The 20,638-nt window shown below is 45.1% G+C and overlaps 1 protein-coding gene across 3 annotated transcripts in view; it reads left to right on the top strand.

Annotated features, from left to right (window-relative positions):
• Positions 1-20,638, top strand: part of SND1 (staphylococcal nuclease and tudor domain containing 1) — a 417,958-nt gene that overhangs the window by 267,033 nt on the left and 130,287 nt on the right. For all 3 annotated transcript variants that reach the window (XM_007177207.3, XM_057550039.1, XM_007177206.3), the window contains one exon: positions 3,907-4,048. In XM_007177207.3, coding sequence (XP_007177269.2) covers positions 3,907-4,048 — 142 coding nt within the window. The remainder of the gene's footprint in view (positions 1-3,906; positions 4,049-20,638) is intronic.

Genomic DNA, 20,638 nt, shown 5'->3' with positions numbered 1-20,638 from the left:
AGAATTCAGAGAGCTTTGATTTATGTAAGTTCTGCTCTTCAAGGATGCAGGGGACCTAGCTGTGTAAGTAGTGTTCTTGTGGACCTCTGTCCTGTGCCTGCCATATAAGGATTCTGCTTTCCTTATTCTCTTTCCCATCCCACTCCCATTCACAATTTTCCCACTCTCCCAAACTTGGTAATTGATTGTACTCAATTATTTCAAACATGTGTGTTTGCTTACACAGGGGGGTACTTTGTAGAGGTAAGTTGCAGTCTCACTGCTGTAGGGATTTTTTTTATAGGCATTGACACATGCACCCACATTTACAAGAAATTTAGCCTGACCATCCAGAAGTGAGGGCAGAGTAGGAGTGTATGATTAAGGTGTCTTTATAACCTTTCCCACTCCCTAAGGATCATCCTGCTTTTCTTCAGCGTCCTTCAAAACCCTGCTCCTGTAAGTTTGAAGTATAGATATTCACATTCTTTGAAATGAAGTCACCCCAGGCATGTTTGTTACATCGTTACTTTCTCAATTTCAAGGTGCATTGAGGAGGCAGAAACATTCCTTAAAGAGATGCCATCCACAATAGCAGGTTAAATGTAGCTAATACAACCTTAAATTAGCTTTTCTAGGAGTACAGGAAAACACTTACTGTTTGGTTTGTTTTGGAGCACAGGTAATGTGAAAACTGCCAGTGCAACAAAGAAGATTTATCTGCCCAGCACTGCAGTTACTTCTTGATTATTTACACCAGTGGAGGGGAATGTTAGTACAGAAAACAGAAAACTATAGCTAATTTATCTACGTGGATTCTCAAAGCCTTGAGACTGTGTAACTCAACTATGACAACTATGGCAAATAGATTCCCAGACCTCATGTAAACCAGCCACAACATAGAAAACCTGAGGATGAGGGACTTTGCAACTAGACTTCTAAGCAGAAGTATTTGATATTTAACAGTCTTACCTTGAAGTGAGCATCCTAAGTCTCAATGTTGTTATCTCTTTAAATTTGAGGCCTTTAATCTTTATTTTTAAAAATATGTTTGGAGTTATAAGGAAATCTGTCACTTCACTAAGTCTTAGAAGGTCCTGCTTTGCATTATTGGAAGAAAATTTTAAATGTCGTGTTAATGACATCCTTTGAACTTGATCACTTGGCTGCCCTTGAGAACCACCTGGCATCTTCAACCCCTCAGTAGGGCCTAAACTGGACTCTCTTATACTGGTTCTCATAGTCATGCTTTCTCTTATTTACCTATAGCTGTAACCTTAGAAATGAGTATTGGAATCTAGCACGTTGCTGTACTTTCACAGGCTCTTTGGAAGGCAAGTCATTTAGCCATAGCATTTAGTCCATTTTCTAATAATCAAAATTCCTAAAAAAAAAAAAAAAAAATTTCTATAGCTAAATTAGCAGAGAATGACTTACGGCTACATCACCTTAGGAAACTTATCAATCTGCCTTGCCAGTCTTTTCATTTGAGCCACTGAAACAAATATTAAAGGTTTCAAGAATTTTTGTATTGAAAAGGAATTTGCCAAGCAAAGGAACAGCTTGAGATGACAAGGAAAGACAGACACCGTTGTCTGCCTGTGACTGAGATTTGAAAGAGTTGACATCTTTTGGTGATTACATTCAATTTAATTGGCTTTATAAGAATTTTTTATTTCTAAAACTCTACCACCTTGGACAAGATTTCCATCTTTTCCTTTAACGGGTGGTCCACGGGCATATCACCTGCTCCAAGCCTTTGGAGCATTTGCCTCAAGAGGATGGGGAGCTCCACGTCTTATCTTACGGTTTTGCCTCTGGAAAGAGACATGGCCAATTGTGGTGGGCTTTTAAAATTTGCTTTCATGCCTTCGATTGTCACCGTTGGCTTTCACTTCTAATCTTTGTCATAATCGATGGCATATCACGTTCTCTTTGCTGTCCTCCCATGTATTTCTGGAATAGGACTAAGTTGTAGGTTGAGACTTAGGAAGAGTGAGGAACATCTATTGGTTTATTTTTATCTATCTGTCTGTCTGGCTGTCTGTCTGTGTGTCTTACATAGCTAATAGTAGGGCCCCTTCATTTCTCCTTGATTCTCTGAGTAAGTATGTCTCTTGATAAACTAAGTAATCATTTAGCAAAATAGGAGAATCTGCTGCACCTTCCTTTTTTAGTATTAACATTAAAGGTGTACCTGTGTGTGTGCTGTTTTATTCCTGTAAGCATCTTTTTCTCAGGTAAATACGTCCAAGAGACAGTGATGAGCAAATGTCTATTTCTGAAAAATATAGATTACTGCGGTCTTGAGGGAAGGCCTTCTCTTTAGAGACCTTAAGTTGCCTAATGATTTGTGATAATCAATTTGATAATTGTTGACTTATTGGCTCAGCTCAGGAGTAATGTCCCAGATTTATTCTAGTATGGCAAGAGGATTTTAATCAGGTAGTGCCTTCTTTCCCATGGAGCATTTGTCTTGCTTGGCTGTTCTGGACTTCAGCCAACTGCCAGAAAGGCTTTTTCCCACTGTGTGTGGATAGTAGAATGCATATTTGCTTAAGTGTTCATTGGGGGAGTTTCCAACCCACTAAAGCTCATTGTTACCTTACCTTTTACCAATGTGCCCTTAGAAACACTGAGAATGGATGACTGTCTCTCCTTTTCTCTGGGAATCTGTTTGAAGGGAAGGGTGAATCTCATTACTATAAATATTGTTTTCATCCCAGCCTACCTCACTGCTTCTGAATGAGAGGAGCCCCTTTGGCTGCTGTGAAGACTCTCAGATGCTTGATGGCTTGTTAAATTTTCATTATCTAATGTGCATTAATTTAGGTACAATAGCTCTGCTGCTCTGAGTTAGGAAGGAAGAGCTTGGCGAGTGCAGACAGCGTATGTCATCCGAGTCAGGAAAGTGTGCAGAGCTTGCTGTCCTCAGAGGGAGTTTGCCAGTGGGCTGGCTGCGCTGAAAACCTCCGAAATTCATCCAGTGACTATTCCCCCAGCACGTGCCGTGTGATACTTTGATGCTTGCTTACTCTATCATCTGTTTAATTAGCTTGAGAGACTGAAAGGACTTGATGGCTCTTAGCTCCTCCAAAGCTGAGAGCTCTGAGGTTCAGAAGGTCCACGATTTGGTACTCTTGAGGGTAGAATGCATGCAGTTTGTGTTGATGCGTGAAAAAAGTTTAAAAAGCCCTGTGCAGTTTCATGTGTTTTTATTGTTTCTATAATTATTTGCGCTGACATGATGCAGTACTTACTGGTCCCTGTGGTTCACATCCTGCTGTTGCAGATTTCCCAGGCTGGGAGCGGGAGCAGTGTGCCCCAGGTCCTGGCTCATCCCTCAAAAGCGTGGAGAGCAGGGCTTGCAGTATTGGTGCCCAAAGAAGGGGCTGCGCTCTCCTCCTTGTTAGGAAAACATAGCCTATTAAAGTTTGAAGATGAACTGTTTTGGGTTTCCTGGGAAAGGGCTTTAGGGGCTGTATCAGGAGCCGGGTGTCACAGGTTTTTTTTGTTCGTTTGTTTGGGGTTTTTTTAATGAAAATTAAAGGTTAGATTAATCTCCAAAGAAGGTGAGTATTGGTCTTCTCCCCTCAATTTTATGTAGAAGGAAGAAGAGCTCTTTTTCCTATTCCAGAGAAGGAGTGAAATTCTCATTGCAGGGCACCGTCCTAACTTTTATATCCACTTTAGTAATTGAACAGAGGGGAGAAGAGAGTCAGAATGTTCTGGAAGCTTTTGATTATATTTCTCCTATGAAAGTCACATGGGTATCTTGTTTTTGTCCTGGTTTCAGAAATGTCTGATATGCTAGGGTTTTTCTCCCAGCTTCCTGTGGTCTGCCAGACTTTTTGCCCTAGACCAGAGAGAAAGAAACATTTACCTAGATTCCATTACTTTTCTAATGATTCTTATTTTCTCCCCCAGGACACCCAAAAAGCAAAGCAGTTTCTGCCCTTCCTTCAGCGGGCAGGTCGTTCTGAAGCCGTGGTGGAGTACGTGTTCAGTGGGTCTCGTCTCAAGCTGTATTTGCCAAAGGAAACTTGCCTTATCACCTTCTTGCTTGCAGGTAAGTCTTCTGTGTTATGTGTTGTTCTGAAAATTCTTCTTGGGGCTCAGAAGTCATCCCTGGAGGTCACATGCCCTCCTTTCTACAGGACTTGCAGCCCATGTAGGTGCTTCAACCTCTAATTGAGACGTGAACACAGAGTTCCTGGGTTTGATCCCGCTGTTACTGCAGACCCAGCACTGGTCCTGTCCTGCTTCTCATTCCCGCCAACCACCAGGACGTAGGAGTGCAGGACAGCTAACAAGACAGCCCGTATCCTCACACAGCCTGAGTGAAGGGAATTCCAGACATAGGAAAGCGTTAATGATGGAGTGCTCACGGTTGGTGTCGCCCATTTGGGATGGACCGCCCTGCTGTGTTAGTCACGGGCAAGGCCACAGAGGCGCCGAGACACTCTGCCCTTGTAGCGCCACAGGCAGTGCCACTTGTGCTCTTTTATTCTTTTCAAGTGTCATCAGGATCCAAATCCTTTATGAAACCCCAGATTTGCCATTACCTTCACAGGCCCCTGCGTCCCTGGTATTTCCCTCTTGCACTAAGGGTGCCAGGCCAGGGCGAGCCTTCCTCCTTTCCTTTGCTGACTGACTGTCCATCTTTCTTATCCTGTCTTATCTAGTAACATTTCACAAGCCAGCAAGTCTATGTGTGAACTGTGCCCTTTGAGAAATTTACATGTGTGCATTCAAGGAGCAGACAGTTTCATTTCTTCCCTGCCGGCAGACAAGAGAGTTATTTATTTCCATCAGTACTTCGCAGCTGTGGTCTTTGAGGGAGAGGGTCACCCCACCCCGATATACACTCCCAAAGATTGTATTCCATTGTGTTTACCCACTGTATGCCACCTCCTCTGAGGCCAGCCTGTTGCCTCAGCACTACTTCTGTTGAATCCTGGGGTAGAATTTGCCATGGGGGAAGAGAACTGGCGGCCGTGTTTGCCATCCCCTGCCAGATCGCCTCAGCCTTGCTCTCCTCGAAGGCACTGATGGTTTCTTCCCCATAAGGGTCTCCCTCAGGCCCCAACTACATGGATTGTTAAGTGCGATTAGTCACTCACCGAGCACAAGGCCGTGAAGCTCACTGTTGCTGCCTGGCCCTCGCTGCTCCGTGAGGCTCCTGAGCTCCCTTAAGAGGTTACTGATCACTGCCCAGCTCTGCAGGCTTTCTGCAGCTCAGGGGCAGCTCTAGAGAAGAAAGGCCGCAAGAAGTCCATACCTCACCGGAGGGCTGTGCTTTCGTGTCTGCGAGTATGAGTTGTAAGTAAACTGAGGGGCAGAGTGGCAGTGTGTGTGAGTCCTTTCATGGAGCCATTTGTGCCCTTTTTCTGAAGATTTCTGTAGCGGAGGAGTTTCTTAGCAGTGAATTCTTTTTTTTTTTTTTTTTTTTTTTTTTTTAAATTTTTTATTTATTTATTTATTTATTTATTTTTGGCTGTGCTGGGTCTTCGGTTCGTGCGAGGGCTTTCTCTAGTTGCGGCAAGTGGGGGCCACTCTTCATCGCGGTGCGGGGACCGCTCTTCATCGCGGTGCGCGGGCCTTTCACTATCGCGGCCCCTCCCGTTGCGGGGCACAGGCTCCAGACGCGCAGGCTCAGCAGCTGTGGCTCACGGGCCCAGCTGCTCCGTGGCATGTGGGATCTTCCCAGACCAGGGCTCGAACCCGTGTCTCCTGCATTAGCAGGCAGATTCTCAACCACTGCGCCACCAGGGAAGCCCAGCAGTGAATTCTTGTTACAGGGTTTGAGGTATATATTCAACTCATTCTTTGCTCTCTGCCTGCAAAACAAAAGCATCCTTTTGGCAGAGCTTTATCCCAGAGGTGTGAAAGAGAAACAGTATTATTCTTTCCTGGAAACTTGGCTGCAGATCTCTAGGGGAAAGAAAACATTGAAGTTCTGGCTTCCAAACTTAAAGCCACCTGAATGGAGCCGGCTCAGAGCTTTAAACCTGTCTTGCCTGGAGTTTTCCTGCAGAACCCTTCTGGTGGTACCTTCTGAAACACAAGCAGCCTGACCACTCAGCTCGGCATCAGCCGGTTCCTCTGTGTACTTGGCATTATTCTAAGCTTAGCAATTCAAAAGGCATTGCTTGAGTTAACTTACACGGTGAAAGATAGATTACAGAAGCAAATTCCTGATAAAAATATAAGCTTTTACATTTTTCTCCTGCCGTACCCTATGCAGTTGTATTATGCATCTTCTGATTTCTTTAGAAACCTGGCAGGGATACAGGACATTGAAAAGTTGGAAAAGAAAGCTGGCCTCGGTTTCAATCATGGCTCTGCTCTGTACAAGCAGGGGACTTTAGGGACGTTTGTTTTTTGGGTTTTTTTGTTTTTTGTTTTTTGTTTTGACTCTTCAAACGTTAGTTTACACATCAGTTAACTGGAGAAAGTTTCTTGCCTTTCAGGATGTATAAAGGTTTAGAGCAAGCCTGCCATAAAGTAGATCATCAGTAAATGTTTCCTTCCTGTTCTTCTCACAAAGACTTAGTGAATTCATAACTAGAGCTTTCACTTAACTGTATGGAATGGCACAGTTGTGCAGTATGTGTGCACGTACCTGTGGCTCTACCACGGAGACTTTGACCTCCCCATTAATTCAAATAAATCCAGAGAAGGAGCTAGGAGCTGTCCTAGCCTCCTCCTGACTAAGCAAAATGCTCACTAAAAGAAAAGCTGCTGGCTTTCCTCTTTGAGTCCGGAGCAAGGAACTCTGCATCCCGGTAAGACACAGTCCTAGGTCTTAAGCTCTAGAGGGAAGACAGGTACATGAACAAACTGTAGTGTTGGGTGTTAGGTGAGAAAATAGAATTATTTACAATGCACAGAAGTAGCACAGAGGAGAGAATGGTTGGTTAGGTGGAGATCAGGGATTGTGTATCTGAGCTGTGTTTTAAAGGACAAATAGGAGTTTGCAATGTTGTAAGGACAGGATGGGAGGGGAGGAAGAGAGGAATATTCTAGATAGCGGTACCAGCAGGTACAAAGATGTAGAGGTATGATACATTCTGATGTGTCCAGGAAACCATGAATCCTTTGGTATTGGTGGGGTATAAAGAGTGAAGAATGGGGTGAGGCTGGAAACACAGATGGAAGCTAGTCTTCTGCGGAATATACTGTGGACCCTCCGAGGCGCTCAAGGTATCAGGGGCGTGTCATGCTCACACTTGTGTTAAGAAAGTTTATTTTGGTAGATACATTGGCATACGTGAGGCTGGAGGCTGGGAGAGTGGTTAAGAAGCAAGAGGGATAGAGGCCCGAAATCTGGTGATGGAGGAGAGGAGAGATTGGAAGAGTATTTAAGAGGAAGACTTCCTAATTCAGGGAATGACTGAGGTTTTTTGGTCAAGGATGGGGGATGACATTGAGTATGGGAAAGAAAGTAAACAGGTCCAAGGCTTGAGTTATTGGGCAGATTTTGATGTCCACCAGCAAGGGCGACACTCAGAGTAGGTTCTTGGAACAGGTAGTTGGTGGTCAGAGGATTAGATGGAGAATCCTCAGAGAGCGTCTTCCGGAAGCCAAGGGAGAGAAGAATTCCAAGGAGTCAGCAGTGTCGGGTTTTACCTTAAAAGATCAAGTAGTTAAAAACTATGGAGTGATTTTATACTATTGATTAGTTGCTAAGTCACAGATGATCTTTGTCAGTACGATTGGGGAGTAAATGTGGGCAGTAAGGAACAGAATTTAAAATAGACTGCTCTTCACAGCAATCTAATAGAATGGAAAAAGGAGTACAGAAAAGTGAATGCTAAAGGGTCAAGGGAACATTCTGAGGATGTCAGCATCTTGAGTACTTTTATAACTAATTCTTAGGATTGGCGCAGAACGTGGCATGGATACTTGGAAAAGCTGTTCAGTATACCTGTTGTCTTCAGAGTGCCAGTTATAGACTGTAAAACTCAACAAAGTCTCCTTGGCTAATGAGGATATAAAAGAGATGAAGTGAGAAGTTATCAGGAACTTGAGAAGCACTGGTCTGAACAGGAACTCAGAAAGGATACAAGTAAATGATTGCTAGGGCAGTGACCCTGTGGAGACAGAATGAATGCGATGGAGAACATGGCTGGAGGATCCTAGAAAGAAGGGTCCCTCGGTCATCCGGGACCACCCACAAAGCTGAACGTCAGCGTAGACAGACACGATGCTTACGCCGTGCAGCTGCTCACCTGGAAGGTGGTCCTCGTGGCACAGCTTGGCAGCTCTCTGTGGAATGTGCCCTGCACCCTGTAAAATTGATGTCTGCTGGAAATGACGTTAGGGTTGTGATTCTCGAGGGGAAAGTCAAGATAATTGTTCAGCAATCCCATATGTGCTGGTACCATTGCTCCCAGCCTTTTAGAGAGCCCTCTGGATTTCAAGGTGGGGTGGACACTTTCCGTTTTTACGTGGCCTTTTTTGGGCAGACGGCCCCGCAGCTTGATAGGGAGTGGCATTTGGCCCGAGCCAGCTGGCCTCTCCGTCATGGTTCCTGCACCCCTGCATGTGGAATGATTGCTTGGTCAGATGGGATAGCAGGTGGGGCTGGGCAAAGTCAGCTGTAGCTAACAGGCCAGCGCCTCCTGAGAGCTCTTGCCCTTCAGTCCTCTGAGCACCTGGCTTAGGTTCAGCCGGTGAGCAGGTGACCTTACCGCCTCGGAACTGAGACGGTTCAAGGTCCCCCCGCCTGCTGCTGTGGCCTCCTCCTGTGTGCACTTATTTCAGTCTCGGAGGCAGTCACAGGCAGTTCTTGTCCTGAGTTAACAGAAAGGTCAACATTCCTCAGGCCCCCCACACTTGTTTAAAAGCATCCTTTTTCCTCATCTGGCATTTAGTGAGCTCCATACATTTCCTTCTCTTAGAACAAAAGCAGTTTACCTTCAGTCTTTATTTTTAGTTCATTTTCACTTGTCCTGTGTGTCACCTTTTACTTAGTATCTCGTCTAAAGGGATGTGGAGGCACATATTTGCAGATTGCTTGGCCCATGATTCACATTTTTATTTCAAAGCACAAGTGGGCCTGGAGTGTGTGCCTTATTGCCGTGACCTTTATATTATGTTGCCTTATTTTGCATTACTTTCTTAGCTCTGGGCTACTTGGGTCATGCTGAGGGCACAGTTCAGGAAGTTGTCCTGTTGGCTGAGCATAGCAGGTATCAAGTTAGTGCCTGTAAACCAAATGCCTGAATGAGAAGAGGGTAATAATTTGAGGTTTCAGTGTAAAGTAATCTAAGGAGTCTTGTGTCAGATATTTGGAGTCTTCTAACTCACTGAGCCTACCCCATTTACATATATCCGTGTTTGTTCTTACCAGTGGGACAGCAATAAGCGTGAGGAATTGTGGACCGAGACAGGTTTGGCATGGTGGGGAGTGGATGTCGGTCACGTGGGGTGGAACTCACGGTACAAACCACCTAGAATGCAGCAGTCACCTGGCAGGGGGTTTCCGTGTGGATCGCAGCAGGTGACTTATAATTAACCAGTTACCTAGTCATATGAAACAAGACTAGAAAATGAGACTTTTCTTAGCCTGCCCTTCAGCATTTTTCAATTTTTTTTTCTCTTTGATTACAAGTCCCCTCTTGAAGCTGCCTTATGACAAGGGAGGCAATGAGGAGAGGTCCTAGATGTCTGGGGTTTGATAAATGGTGGCGGGTGTGTGCATGATGAGCTAAAGGGTTGGCTGTGTGTCCTTCCACCCTGAATGCCTTTGAACAAAGTACCTCATTTCCTTCTGTCTCTGTAATGTCTCTTCTCCAGCCAATCCTAATAGGAATATCAACTGCCTGTTTCAGTAGACCAAGAACTTTAATGAGAGAGGAGAGGGAAGGTAAACAAGGAATATCGTCCTCATCTCCTGGCCCCAGGAATGGTGGATCCCCATTGATAACCAGTGCCTAACCAAATTAACACAAATTAACGCCAATGTATGTTTAAGTGAGAAATCCCATTCTGCTATCACAGAGGTGCTAATGAATCAGGCTGCTATTGTAGTTGTGTTTGCTGGGCTTCTATCCTTAATTAAGCAGTTACAGGGTCTGCTGATACTTATGAATTCTTTTCAGATACTTTAATTGAATTGCAACTTAATGGATATTTGTAAAGTGGAGTATTCTTTCTCTTGGGACTTGCCCATTTGGTTCTGTCTCTCCCTCCTACTTGCTTCCAGTTGGGTCCTATTACTGGAAATGGGCAGCTTGACATGAAACTTTTCTAGGGCTGCTCTAGTTGTTCACTTTTAAAGGTATCATTGTGAATTGTACGAATTATATTCATGTCAGAAGGTCCTCTAGGGTCACTTGTCAGAAAATATTAGCACAATAAGCAGGTTTGGGGAGACTTTTTTAATGAGGCCAAGATTTTTATAAGCCCACTAAAAGAAACACAGTCTCTGATAGCTTGTGGATGATGCTTAAACTAATCAGATAATTTCTGCTTTCTTGAATGTCTTTTAGTCTAAGTTGAGACAGCCATATGAAAAACTTTAACAGGGAAAAACAAAATGGAGCTATGAAAAGTATAGGCATCATACCATGAGAATGCAGAGGAAAGAACAATCAATTGAGGAATAGAAAAGACTTCCCAAGGGAGATGGTATTTGAGCATCCAAGAAGATCTGGAACATTTTCTTTTGGCAAGCTGGGTGCGATTCATTTAGGCAAAACAACTTTGCCTATATTATTAGCTCTCAGAAAGAGTCGCGTAAAGAAATGGATGGACTCATCAATCATTTTTCCCTCTGCTTTTGTCTGGTCGTGTAAATCTCCTTCTTGGCTCTCCCGCCATGGAACATTCAGCGCTCTGCCCTTAGCTCCCCGTCTCTGCAGGCAGACCATCACCCATGGTCACGTGGATGGAAGTGCAAGCCTACGATTACAGCCTGATTATCTTCCATCTTTAGATCGTGAATCATCCCCAGAATGAGCCTCCTCATGTTTGTGGGTCACTCAGTCACATGGCTATTTAATAATTTTTTTATATCCACTGGGCACTTTGCTAAGAATATTGAAATGTGTAAGATATGGTGCCAGCCTTCAAGCAAAGTACTTGTATCTACCGAAGTACAGGATAGATAGACATGAAGAAAAAAAATATTTGTAAGAAATATAAGGGGAGGAGAAACAATTCCTAGCCTTTTATAAAATTATTCTTCTGCGATACTGTCAAAAAGGCTAAGGCAATCCTGATTCATAACCCAGAAGTACAATATCCAGAGAGGGATAGAGCCAAGTGCTGACTCAGCGCGTCAATTCAGGCCTGGAGTGTGGTGTTCCATCTGAGGACCACGCTTTTAGGGAGGACATCAGCAAACTGCAGAAGGATCAGAAGACAGTGACGTGGGTGGTAAGAGACCTAGGAAGGCCGGTACCCAAGGACTAGTAGAGGCATCAAAGGAGACGTACAGGACACAGTCGAGTGTCTCAGGGTAAAAGAGGCAAGGATTCAATTTTTTTCAGTAGTCATTTTAATTTTTTTTTTTGATTGAGACAGAGTAATAAAGACATCAATACAAATAAGATTTGTTCAGCATGGTTTAATGGCAGCCACAGACCTTGGAGCTAGAACACTTAAAGATGCGTTCTTGCTCTCCCGCTTCCTAGTTAGTTATTTCCATTAGACTGGCCTGCTTATCTTGGTGTGATGCTGGGACCTAGAGGGGAGGGAAGCAGCAAGGCCCATATGACAGTTCCCAGCCAGTCAGTCCAGAGACTCCAGCAACTGAGGGGGAGAGGGTTCTAGTGGTGGCCCTACTTTCTGCGGAGTCAGTCTGAGGGGTGGCACAGCCTCCCAATTGGGATGTTCTGCCCTCACCATCTCAGTTGGGTTTCCCGTGCCAAGAAAAGAAAGATGTTGATTTATCCTCAGTTTCTGGATAGGCCCGTTGGTTGCCTCTGGGTGAATAGGTCAAAGGTAAGTGAAAAGCACCCTTGCATCCTGAGTCCTCTGACTTCTGCCTTTTCCTCTTGCTGCTCCCGAGTTCTGATATCAATGAGATAAGGGGGAAATATCCTGCAGAGGTATCAGGCCTGTTCTCTGCAGCACTTATGAGAGCCAGTAGAGTGGTACAAGAGGGTCAGACCTGTGAGTTTTTCCCCAAGGCTTCCTTTTTCCATTCCTTCTCCTCCCCTCCTACTCTAAGGTTCTTTCTGAGTCTGTTAAAGGTTATTTAGGCTGCCTTCCACCTGGTGGGCATGGGGGGAAGGAATGGAAAGCTTACAGAGCTCTGATGGCTGTTCTTTGCTGCAGTCTTTCCAATACCAGCACCTGTCTCTGGTTGTGCCCTGATGCCTCGGTTCTAATCCCATTCTTGTGGCGGCCCCAGAAAAATAAATCTCAGCGTGAATATTTCAGTGCCATCTTGTCAGCCTACTGGCATTTTCCACCAGCCGTTTAGTAGGAATGGTGGCAAGCAGCAGCATCCACGACTGGACTGCTCACCACTTCCCCACCCTGAGGGGGTGTCTATTTGGCCAGCCTAAGAGTAGGAAATGGCATGTCCTGGATGCAGGAGAGGGAGTGTAAATGGTGTGGTAATTTGAAATTAAAGGGAAATGCTTAGAAATGTGGTAATGGGCAGCCCTGGGGTGAACAGTGTGCACTGTGCCCATAAGACTTAATCTTGGTTACTATGGGAACCACCTCTCACATTCCCCTTTCAAACAGAGATATGACTGGATTTTATTTTATTTTATTTTTTTTTAATAGATTTATTTATTTTTGGCTGTGTTGGGTCTTCGTTGCTGTGCGTGGGCTTCTCATTGCAGTGGCTTCTCTTATTGCAGAGCATGGGCTCTAGGTGCACAGGCTTCAGTAGTTGTGGCTCGCAGGCTCAGTAGTTGTGGCTTGGGAGCTCTAGAGCGCAGGCTCAGTGGTTGTGGCCCATGGGCTTAGTTGCTCCACGGCATGTGGGATCTTCCTGGACCGGGGCTGGAACCCGTGTCCCCTGAATTGGCAGGCAGATCTTAACCACTGCGCCACCAGGGAAGCCCATGACTGGATTTTAAAAAGCAAAAAAGTTCTTCATCATTGAAAAGTGTCTTTGCCCCCAAGCCCCGGGTCTTTGCACACCTTGGGTTCCTTTCAGAAAGTTTTCCTGAGGCTTCCCCAAACTAATGGAATGGATTTGCCAGAGTCTCTTCCTGGCCCTTTATATAACAGCACTGACATGGGCATTAGAACACGTGGTGTCCAGCATGGGCAGCTAGCCCAAGCACACTCTCCTGTTGCCCCTGAGGGGCGCCATGGGTTTCCACTTAAGGAACTGGATAGGACCACTGGTCACATCATGATGGGCTCTGAGGAAGCCCAAGGAGCTGTGCTTGGTCTCAGTGCCATGGGATCGGTCCCAGATCCTGACGTAGGGCTGCCAAGCACACACCTTGTAGGAGCAAGAACAATTCACAGGAGTTCCTTTCATATTTGGAAGGTGTCTGAGACACAACCGCATTCTCAGTCGTGGTTTTTCATCATTAGAGCTTTTTCCCATTTATTTAAATTACCCACTTAATCCAGGCCTTGTATGTTTTCAGGATTTTTTTTCTTTTTTTTAATAGATTTATTTATTTAATTATTTATTTATTGGCTGCGTTGGGTCTTCCATGGCTGCACATGGGCTTTCTCTAGTTGCGGTGAGCGGGGGCTACTCTTCGTTGCGGTGCGCGGGCTTCTCATTGCAGTGGCTTCTCTTGTTGCAGAGCACGGGCTCTAGGCGCGTGGGCTTCAGTAGTTGTGGCTCGTGGGCTCTAGAGTGCAGGCTCAGTGGTTGTGGTGCATGGGCTTAGTTGCTCCGCGGCATGTGGGGTCTTCCCGGACCAGGGCTCGAACCCGTGTCCCCTGCATTGGCAGGCGGATTCTTAACCACTGCGCCACCAGGGAAGCCCCTGTTTTCAGGGGTTTTTTAAACCGTCCTTTGCCTATGATAAAATAAATGAGAATCTATGTCTCTATTCAGAGGCCTTTGATTTCTGGGCATACAGCTCCCTGCAAAGTTGACTTACAGGCTTCTAAATGGGCTTTGGAGAAGCTTTCTGTCTAAGCTTTTTGGATTCCCTGTAATTTTCCTTATTATACTCATGCTTTACAATTAGCAGTCCTGAATAAACCCTAGTAACTCCCATGCTTACCTTCACTATATGAAGGAAGATATTTAAATGGACCAGTTAGTTAGTCTACGGCGGGTGGAGAAGTTCCCATTTCCCTGCCCTGGTGTGCCTCCTCTTCCTGAGCTTGTACATCTGCTAGTGATTTTTCTAGGGTTAATTTGGGTGTTTTTATTTTTAAATTGGAACATGGTGTCTGTCTCTTCTCTGTGTGTGTTTTGGATGCAGCCCCTGTGCTAGGCATGCGGTTATTAACTCTACTGATATACCAGTTCGCTCATTAGCATTTGCATTTTAAATTACAAGCTAGAGCAGACGACATTTATGCTATATTTGTACCACTGCCTTCTTCATGAATGATGTCGTATGTGCAGGGACTGCAGAAATAACTCCTCTAGGGCCCTGAGGTATTTTAGTCTCTTCTTCAACAAATTATTTCTTTTTTACTCTTGATTCTCACTGTTTGATGGAAAAGAATTTAAAAATTCCCTAAGTTTAGCCTTATTTGTGAGTACTGCTGATTAGGATGTGCTGATGACAGACCAACCCTTCATATCAAAAGAGGCCTAGTGTATGGAGTGGCCTCTTTCCCTCTCACGTGATTTGCCTGATGAGCAGTCTGCTTTGACTAGAGAGGAGGGAATTTCTTCCCCACAGCTTGGTGGGTGGGGAGACGTGGTAACAGATACTTGTTTTTGCTTCTATTCAGGCTCACACCCCTCTCTTCTGTAGTTGAATAGTCAGAGGTTATTTTTTAACACCTGTTATTGCTTGGCGCTGCAAGGGGAAAGAGAGGGAGATAGTATGTGCCTTTAAGGAGCTTCTTTTCGACAAGAAACATTTAGATTACACCACAGTACAGCACATACTTAAATAAATGCCAGTAGTTAAGTTCTCTTCGGGGAACTCTTCCTCTTGGCACATGGAAACTCCACCGCCTAGATCATAAGAACCAAGTCAGAAGTGCCCAGTCATGGACTGTGGACCTGGGAACGGAGCCTCCTAGGCTGAGGCGTGCCCAGCTCTGCCTCAGCCAGGGTTTGGCTGGTTTCTGGCAGCAGGTTGAGGGCCGGAAGTAAAGCTCTGGTAGATAGCTGTGCATTCACATCACTGTGCTCTTTCTTTGTGGTAACAAATGGTGGTTCTCTGAGGTCTGTCACAGGGACCCTTCCTCTTGGTGAATTCTGGCTTTTAAAACACATCATGAAAAATCCAGGGAAGTCACACTGGAAAATAGATGTGCATTCTAGGTAATAAATACAGAGGTAGGTAACAATTCTTTATCCACTCTGTCTTGCCCATCAGCTTTTCAGAAGAAGTTTAAAAGTTTGAAAGGTCAATGGGCACGACAGACTTCATGAAGAATTGTTACCTACCTCTGTATTTCTTTTCTTCCATGAGGATGGTTTGTGTTTCATGTCTGGTGTACGCTGTTAGACGTGTCCTTTAGTGGCTTCCATGAGATCTGGCCTCCAAACACGGGAGCCTCAGTGTTTATGTGTTTGTTTACTTTTTTTTCCCTAGTCTCTAGTTTCTTTCGATCTCTGTTCCTGTTACCTGGCAAAATTGTTCTCCAGAAACTGAGTCTAACAAGGCAAGTATAGATGGCATGGAGGAGATGAGCGGGTCCCTGGAGTGTTTGGAGTAATGAGCAAAGCATGAGATCCAGTGGCTGGCGTCACAGTGAAAGTACGGGGCAGATGAAGGTTCCTTGGGGTTGTGGTTGTATGGTGGCGGGCATCTAGATGGTACTCAGAGTGTTCAGAGTCTCATTTGTAAATGCTACATGAGGATGCTGGTGGAAACAGTTGAGACAAACAGCTCACTAAAGACCCAAGGAATCCCACAGACTCTTTCATGTTTTCATGACATCTGTTATCAGGTGAAGGACTGCTTGCTGCCCATCACTTCCCAGCCTGCGGGGGCTCCAGAGGAGGGGGATGGGGTTGACCGCCTGAGCTCCCCCAGCTGCCCAGCCATCCAGCACCCTCGCAGTTCCCTGCACCTTCCTCCACTCTGTCCACGGGTTCTGACAGAGACCTTGAACTAAGTGGGTTAGGAGTAAACTGCTTGAATGCGTTTGTGCAGATAGCTTCTCTCACCAGCTCTCTGAAGTGCTTTTTGAAATACACGGGAGCCCTTTGTGTGAGCTGCTTTATAAGCTGTGAAGTCCACTGTCACCGCTCTCTGCAGCCAGCATGTCTCTAACCTAAGTAATGTGGACTTGGCTCCCGGACAGGGCTGGGGATTGGCACCGGCGGCAGCAGCGCTGCCCTCCAGAGCCGCCAGCAGCTGTTGCAGGTTGGAGGATCTGCAGAAATTGAGATGGCTGTTCCCAGATATTGGCACTTGCCTGGTGATGAATGACGTGTCTGTGCGCGGGGACTCTGTATGCTTTCCTTCGGCCTTTTCTTCTCAGCCCCTGATTGTGGCGCCCGCTCAATGGCCCCGTTGTGGAGGAGGGTGCTGAATGGAGGGGTGAGTGGCCTGCCTCTACCGCCATTCCCTCCCTCCACCGGCCTGAACTGAGACAGTAAGAGTAGCTCTTTGATCCCCTGAACTGGTTCTTGGGGCAGGAATTTCGTGGCACATCGCGCAGATGCCGAGGAGCTGAGACTCCAACCTCCCGCGGCCAGAAAAATGAACTTCACCTGAAAGAGAGCCACGCGATCCCCACTTCCGTTACTCTGGTGTCCTTTTGCCTTAACCCACGCATCTGTACCAGAGTGGCCAGAAAAGGTCTATTTTGATAAAGTCATTGATGGGTGGTATGTTTATTTCTGACGTGATTGCCCAAGAGTGAAATTTTTAGGGGTTTGTGCCACTTTTATGATTGCTTCTTATCACACACAGTCATGCATATTCACGTATGCATATGCTGGAACTGGTGTTACAGTGCCATCTCCTTAGAGATTAAACTGCAAAGAAACTGTCATGAATGACCTCTTTTAAGAGACTTGCACCCTCGCAACTCTAACCTCTGCCGTGGTTCTCGCGTGTCACCTTTTAATTTTGTCTACTTGCCACTGTCTGAAATTTTCTAGTTTACTTATTTGTTTGTTTTCGTGACTCTTTGTATCACCAGAGTGTAAGATGCTTGAAGGCAGGGACCTTGTCTTGTGACTGCAGAACCCCTGTACTAGTGCCTAGAACAGCGCCTAATCCGGAGTCAGCATTCACTGGACAGTTCTTGGATGAATGAATGGATGCACACTGGTTCTGGGCTAACACTTGTTAGCTTATTTGGAAATTCTGAAAACAAAATAACAACACTATTACCATGGAGAATGAGTGCTAGAGCCACAGCAGCCCTAAATTGGAAAACAGAGTACCAAACTGGGTCCCTGTCTAGAGAACTGGACTGAGGCTTAAAACTGCCCCTCAAAGTCACATAACCTCTCTGGGCCTTGGACTTTTTCAAAGAGTGAGGGGATCGGATTAGGTTTCTCTCGAGATTTGAATCTCTAATAATAATAATAACCTTAATGAGTATTATACGCTGTGAATTAACTCATTTAATCCTTACCACGGCTGTTAGGTGGATACCATTACAATCCCCATTTCATAGATGAGAAAACTGAGGCCTAGGAAAGTTAACTTCCTAAATAAAGAGCAGAGCACATTTTCTTGATCTTATCCTATGTGCTGTCGTTTAGAACGTGTTGCGCAACTTGACATTGAATGTACTTGAAGGTCTTACCTCTTCTGTTTTCCCAGTCTTCCGTCCATTCATTTCATCTGCCTGTGCTCTCTTGTTGGCTAGGAATCAACCAGATGCCACCTTTCTTCTGGGATGACCAAAAGCAAAGCTTAAGAAGGGGATGGTGGTGGCCCTCTTTAGGAAAGGCAGTAATGTGGATATGAGATTTTAGTTGTTGTTTTAGAGTTTGGATTTGTTTCTTGGCCCCAGTAGGAACACACCTAAGCTGAGAGCATGGCTAGGACATGTGACTGGGGAGGAGAGAGAGAGCAGGTCAGACCTGTGGGCTGGGTTTATGAGCAGGGGCATTTATGGACAAATTAAACTTTAGCCCTGAGTAAGCAAAGTCCTAAGCCAGTTATTACTGCTCTGGCACGTCTGATGGGCCCTATGCAACCCTTATAAATTATTCAGCTGCTTTACTAATAAAAGGCCGAGCTACTTGCCTAGTCCTGGTGATTCTTCAGTAGAGCTCAGAGAGAACAGGTTAGAGGGGCAGCAGTACTTACTGACCTCCAAGGAACCCTCCTTTCTCATATGGAGATGAAAGGGTTAAACTGACTACCTCAAGTAGCAGAGTTTTGACAGATAATGCATAAAACTGTTAATATTGGAGATAGACAAAGGGCTTTCCTCTGAGGAGATGCCTGCCAAGGTTCCCTGGACTGTTAGATCTGATGCATATTTCACAGTGTCTTGATCATGGTGATTAAATGTCCCAGGATATCTAGCACTTAAGCATCAGAAGTTGTTGGGTTTTTTAAAATAATACTCATAGCATTTTATTTTGTTATAATTTCAAATTTACAGAAAGGTTACAAGAACTGTGCAAAAATCTTTCCGTTACCTTTGTTGAATTGTTAACATATTGCCTCATTTGCTGTCAGTGTAGTTTTAGAATCAGAAGACTTTTGCCAAATTGCCCCTCACATCTATAAACAGTGAAAAATAATTTTTTCCATCTCATACAGAATATACTTTAAAAAATTTTTTCTTATGTGGTCACTGAACTTGTTCCCTGGCAACAACCATGATACTGCCGCAATTTGGAAGATGGGCTGTTACGGCCATACATCCTGGCTTTCCCGGGCGATCTCCTGCTTTCCAGTTCTCTATTCCAAGTTCAGGCCAAATGTCAAGCTGGTGGGTCTTTTTAGTTCAAAAGATATCATTATAGTAGCTTTGGGGGCTCTGTCAGCCCCAGATGTTTCCAGAGGTGAGGGACCCTGGAAGTAGCACTTAGGGCGGTGGTCTCTAGCCCTGCCTGGACGCCCCTGGGAAGGTGCTCATCCCAGCAGATCAGCACGTTTGCTCTCTGAGCCCCTGGAAATGATCCAGGCTTTCTAATCTTACTTCCTTTCAGATTTCAGTGAACAGTGGATCTGATTAAAGCAAAGTGACTCATTCATACACACATCCAAGCGTGTTTGAGTTCCGTTTTTTTAAAGGTGCTCAGAGAATATCAGTGATTTCTCGAGGAGCTCTACATTTATCTGGACTCTAATCTGCGGCAAGCTGAGGGGGCACCACGGAAAGGAGACTCAAGGCCGCGATTTCCCAGTACACCCTGGAAAAAGCCTGACACTCCTGTTCAAGGACCTGACTGCTTGTCTCACAGTTCATGGCACAGAATTTCCAAAGAGAGACTCTTTTCTTTTTTCTTTCAACTTTGCACATTCTTGTCATCCTGTTTGCTCTTCTGTACCCTCTCCCAGTATTATGTCTTCGTGACTTTTAAACAATACCGTGTTGGTATTTGTGCTTGTTCTCATTGATTGTCTCTTTCTCCTTCACTAGACTGTTTTTTCATTCGTTGGTGAATGGCCTTGATTTTGTAACAGTAAGAATTGTTACAGTAATGTTTACCACCAATAATTAGCATTTGTACTTAGTCAAGCATTTTGTCCCCATTGCTTTCCATGATCCTATAGAGGACTTGACGAGATTGTTACCTTTTAGTACAGCTGGAAATATTCAGCTTAGTAGAGTTGGACTTGGAGGCCTAATTTTAGGGGAATAAAATTAGTGAAAGGTGAGTTTGAGATATTTTAAAGGACAGTTGATGATAGAAAGTTCACTGGACAAGAAATGGGAAGACCTTGTTCTCATCCAGACCCTACTGCTGACTCTGGCCTTTAACAAAGCTCACACGGGTACCTGTCCTCACTCCTGGCTCCCCTTGGCTGTACGCTTATAGGCACTACCCCAGCGATTGTTAATTCCGGGATAGGGTCCCAGCTTACGCGTGGCCTTGGATTATGTTAAATGCGAGCTGACGTTCTTTCTAGCCCTAAAATGCCATGACCTTAGGACTCTTCCCATTGCTCAGGAAATTGAGTTGATTGGATTTTTGCCCTGACATAAATGTGATCTGTATGACGAGGTGAAGACAGCTTAGAAGACAGCTGGTGTCTTCCCTCAGTTCATCAGATAAGCACTCTAATTGGATGGCAGGGCTCAGTTTTGAAGTATCCTGAGCTTAAAGGTAAGCTAGCCAAGGGCTAATGCTAATCGATCCAGTTCTCAGAAGAGTAATTAGGGCCCTAAGGAAACGAGGACCACGTGCTTCTAGGATGGCTCCAAAGAAGCAGAGAAGCTGCCTTGGGCTTCCTTGGAGCAAGCTGCTTCTTTAGAGCGCAGCCTTTGCCCAAATTTCTCCCATATGTTCATGTAGGACCTGGGCCCCTCCGTGGCCCCAACTGTCTTATGTTCCTAGGTCTCTTCTCGGTGGGGTTATAGATTGATTGTGCTCAGCATTGGTTTATCCTGGGTTTGTTTTTCTTCACGTGCCCACTTTTTAAAGCTACAGATTTAA

This window comes from Balaenoptera acutorostrata, chromosome 7, assembly GCF_949987535.1.
Source record: "Balaenoptera acutorostrata chromosome 7, mBalAcu1.1, whole genome shotgun sequence".
Lineage (NCBI taxonomy): Eukaryota > Metazoa > Chordata > Mammalia > Artiodactyla > Balaenopteridae > Balaenoptera > Balaenoptera acutorostrata.
The sequence above is the reverse complement of the archived record's forward strand: the minus strand, read 5'-3'. Positions and strand labels throughout refer to the sequence as shown.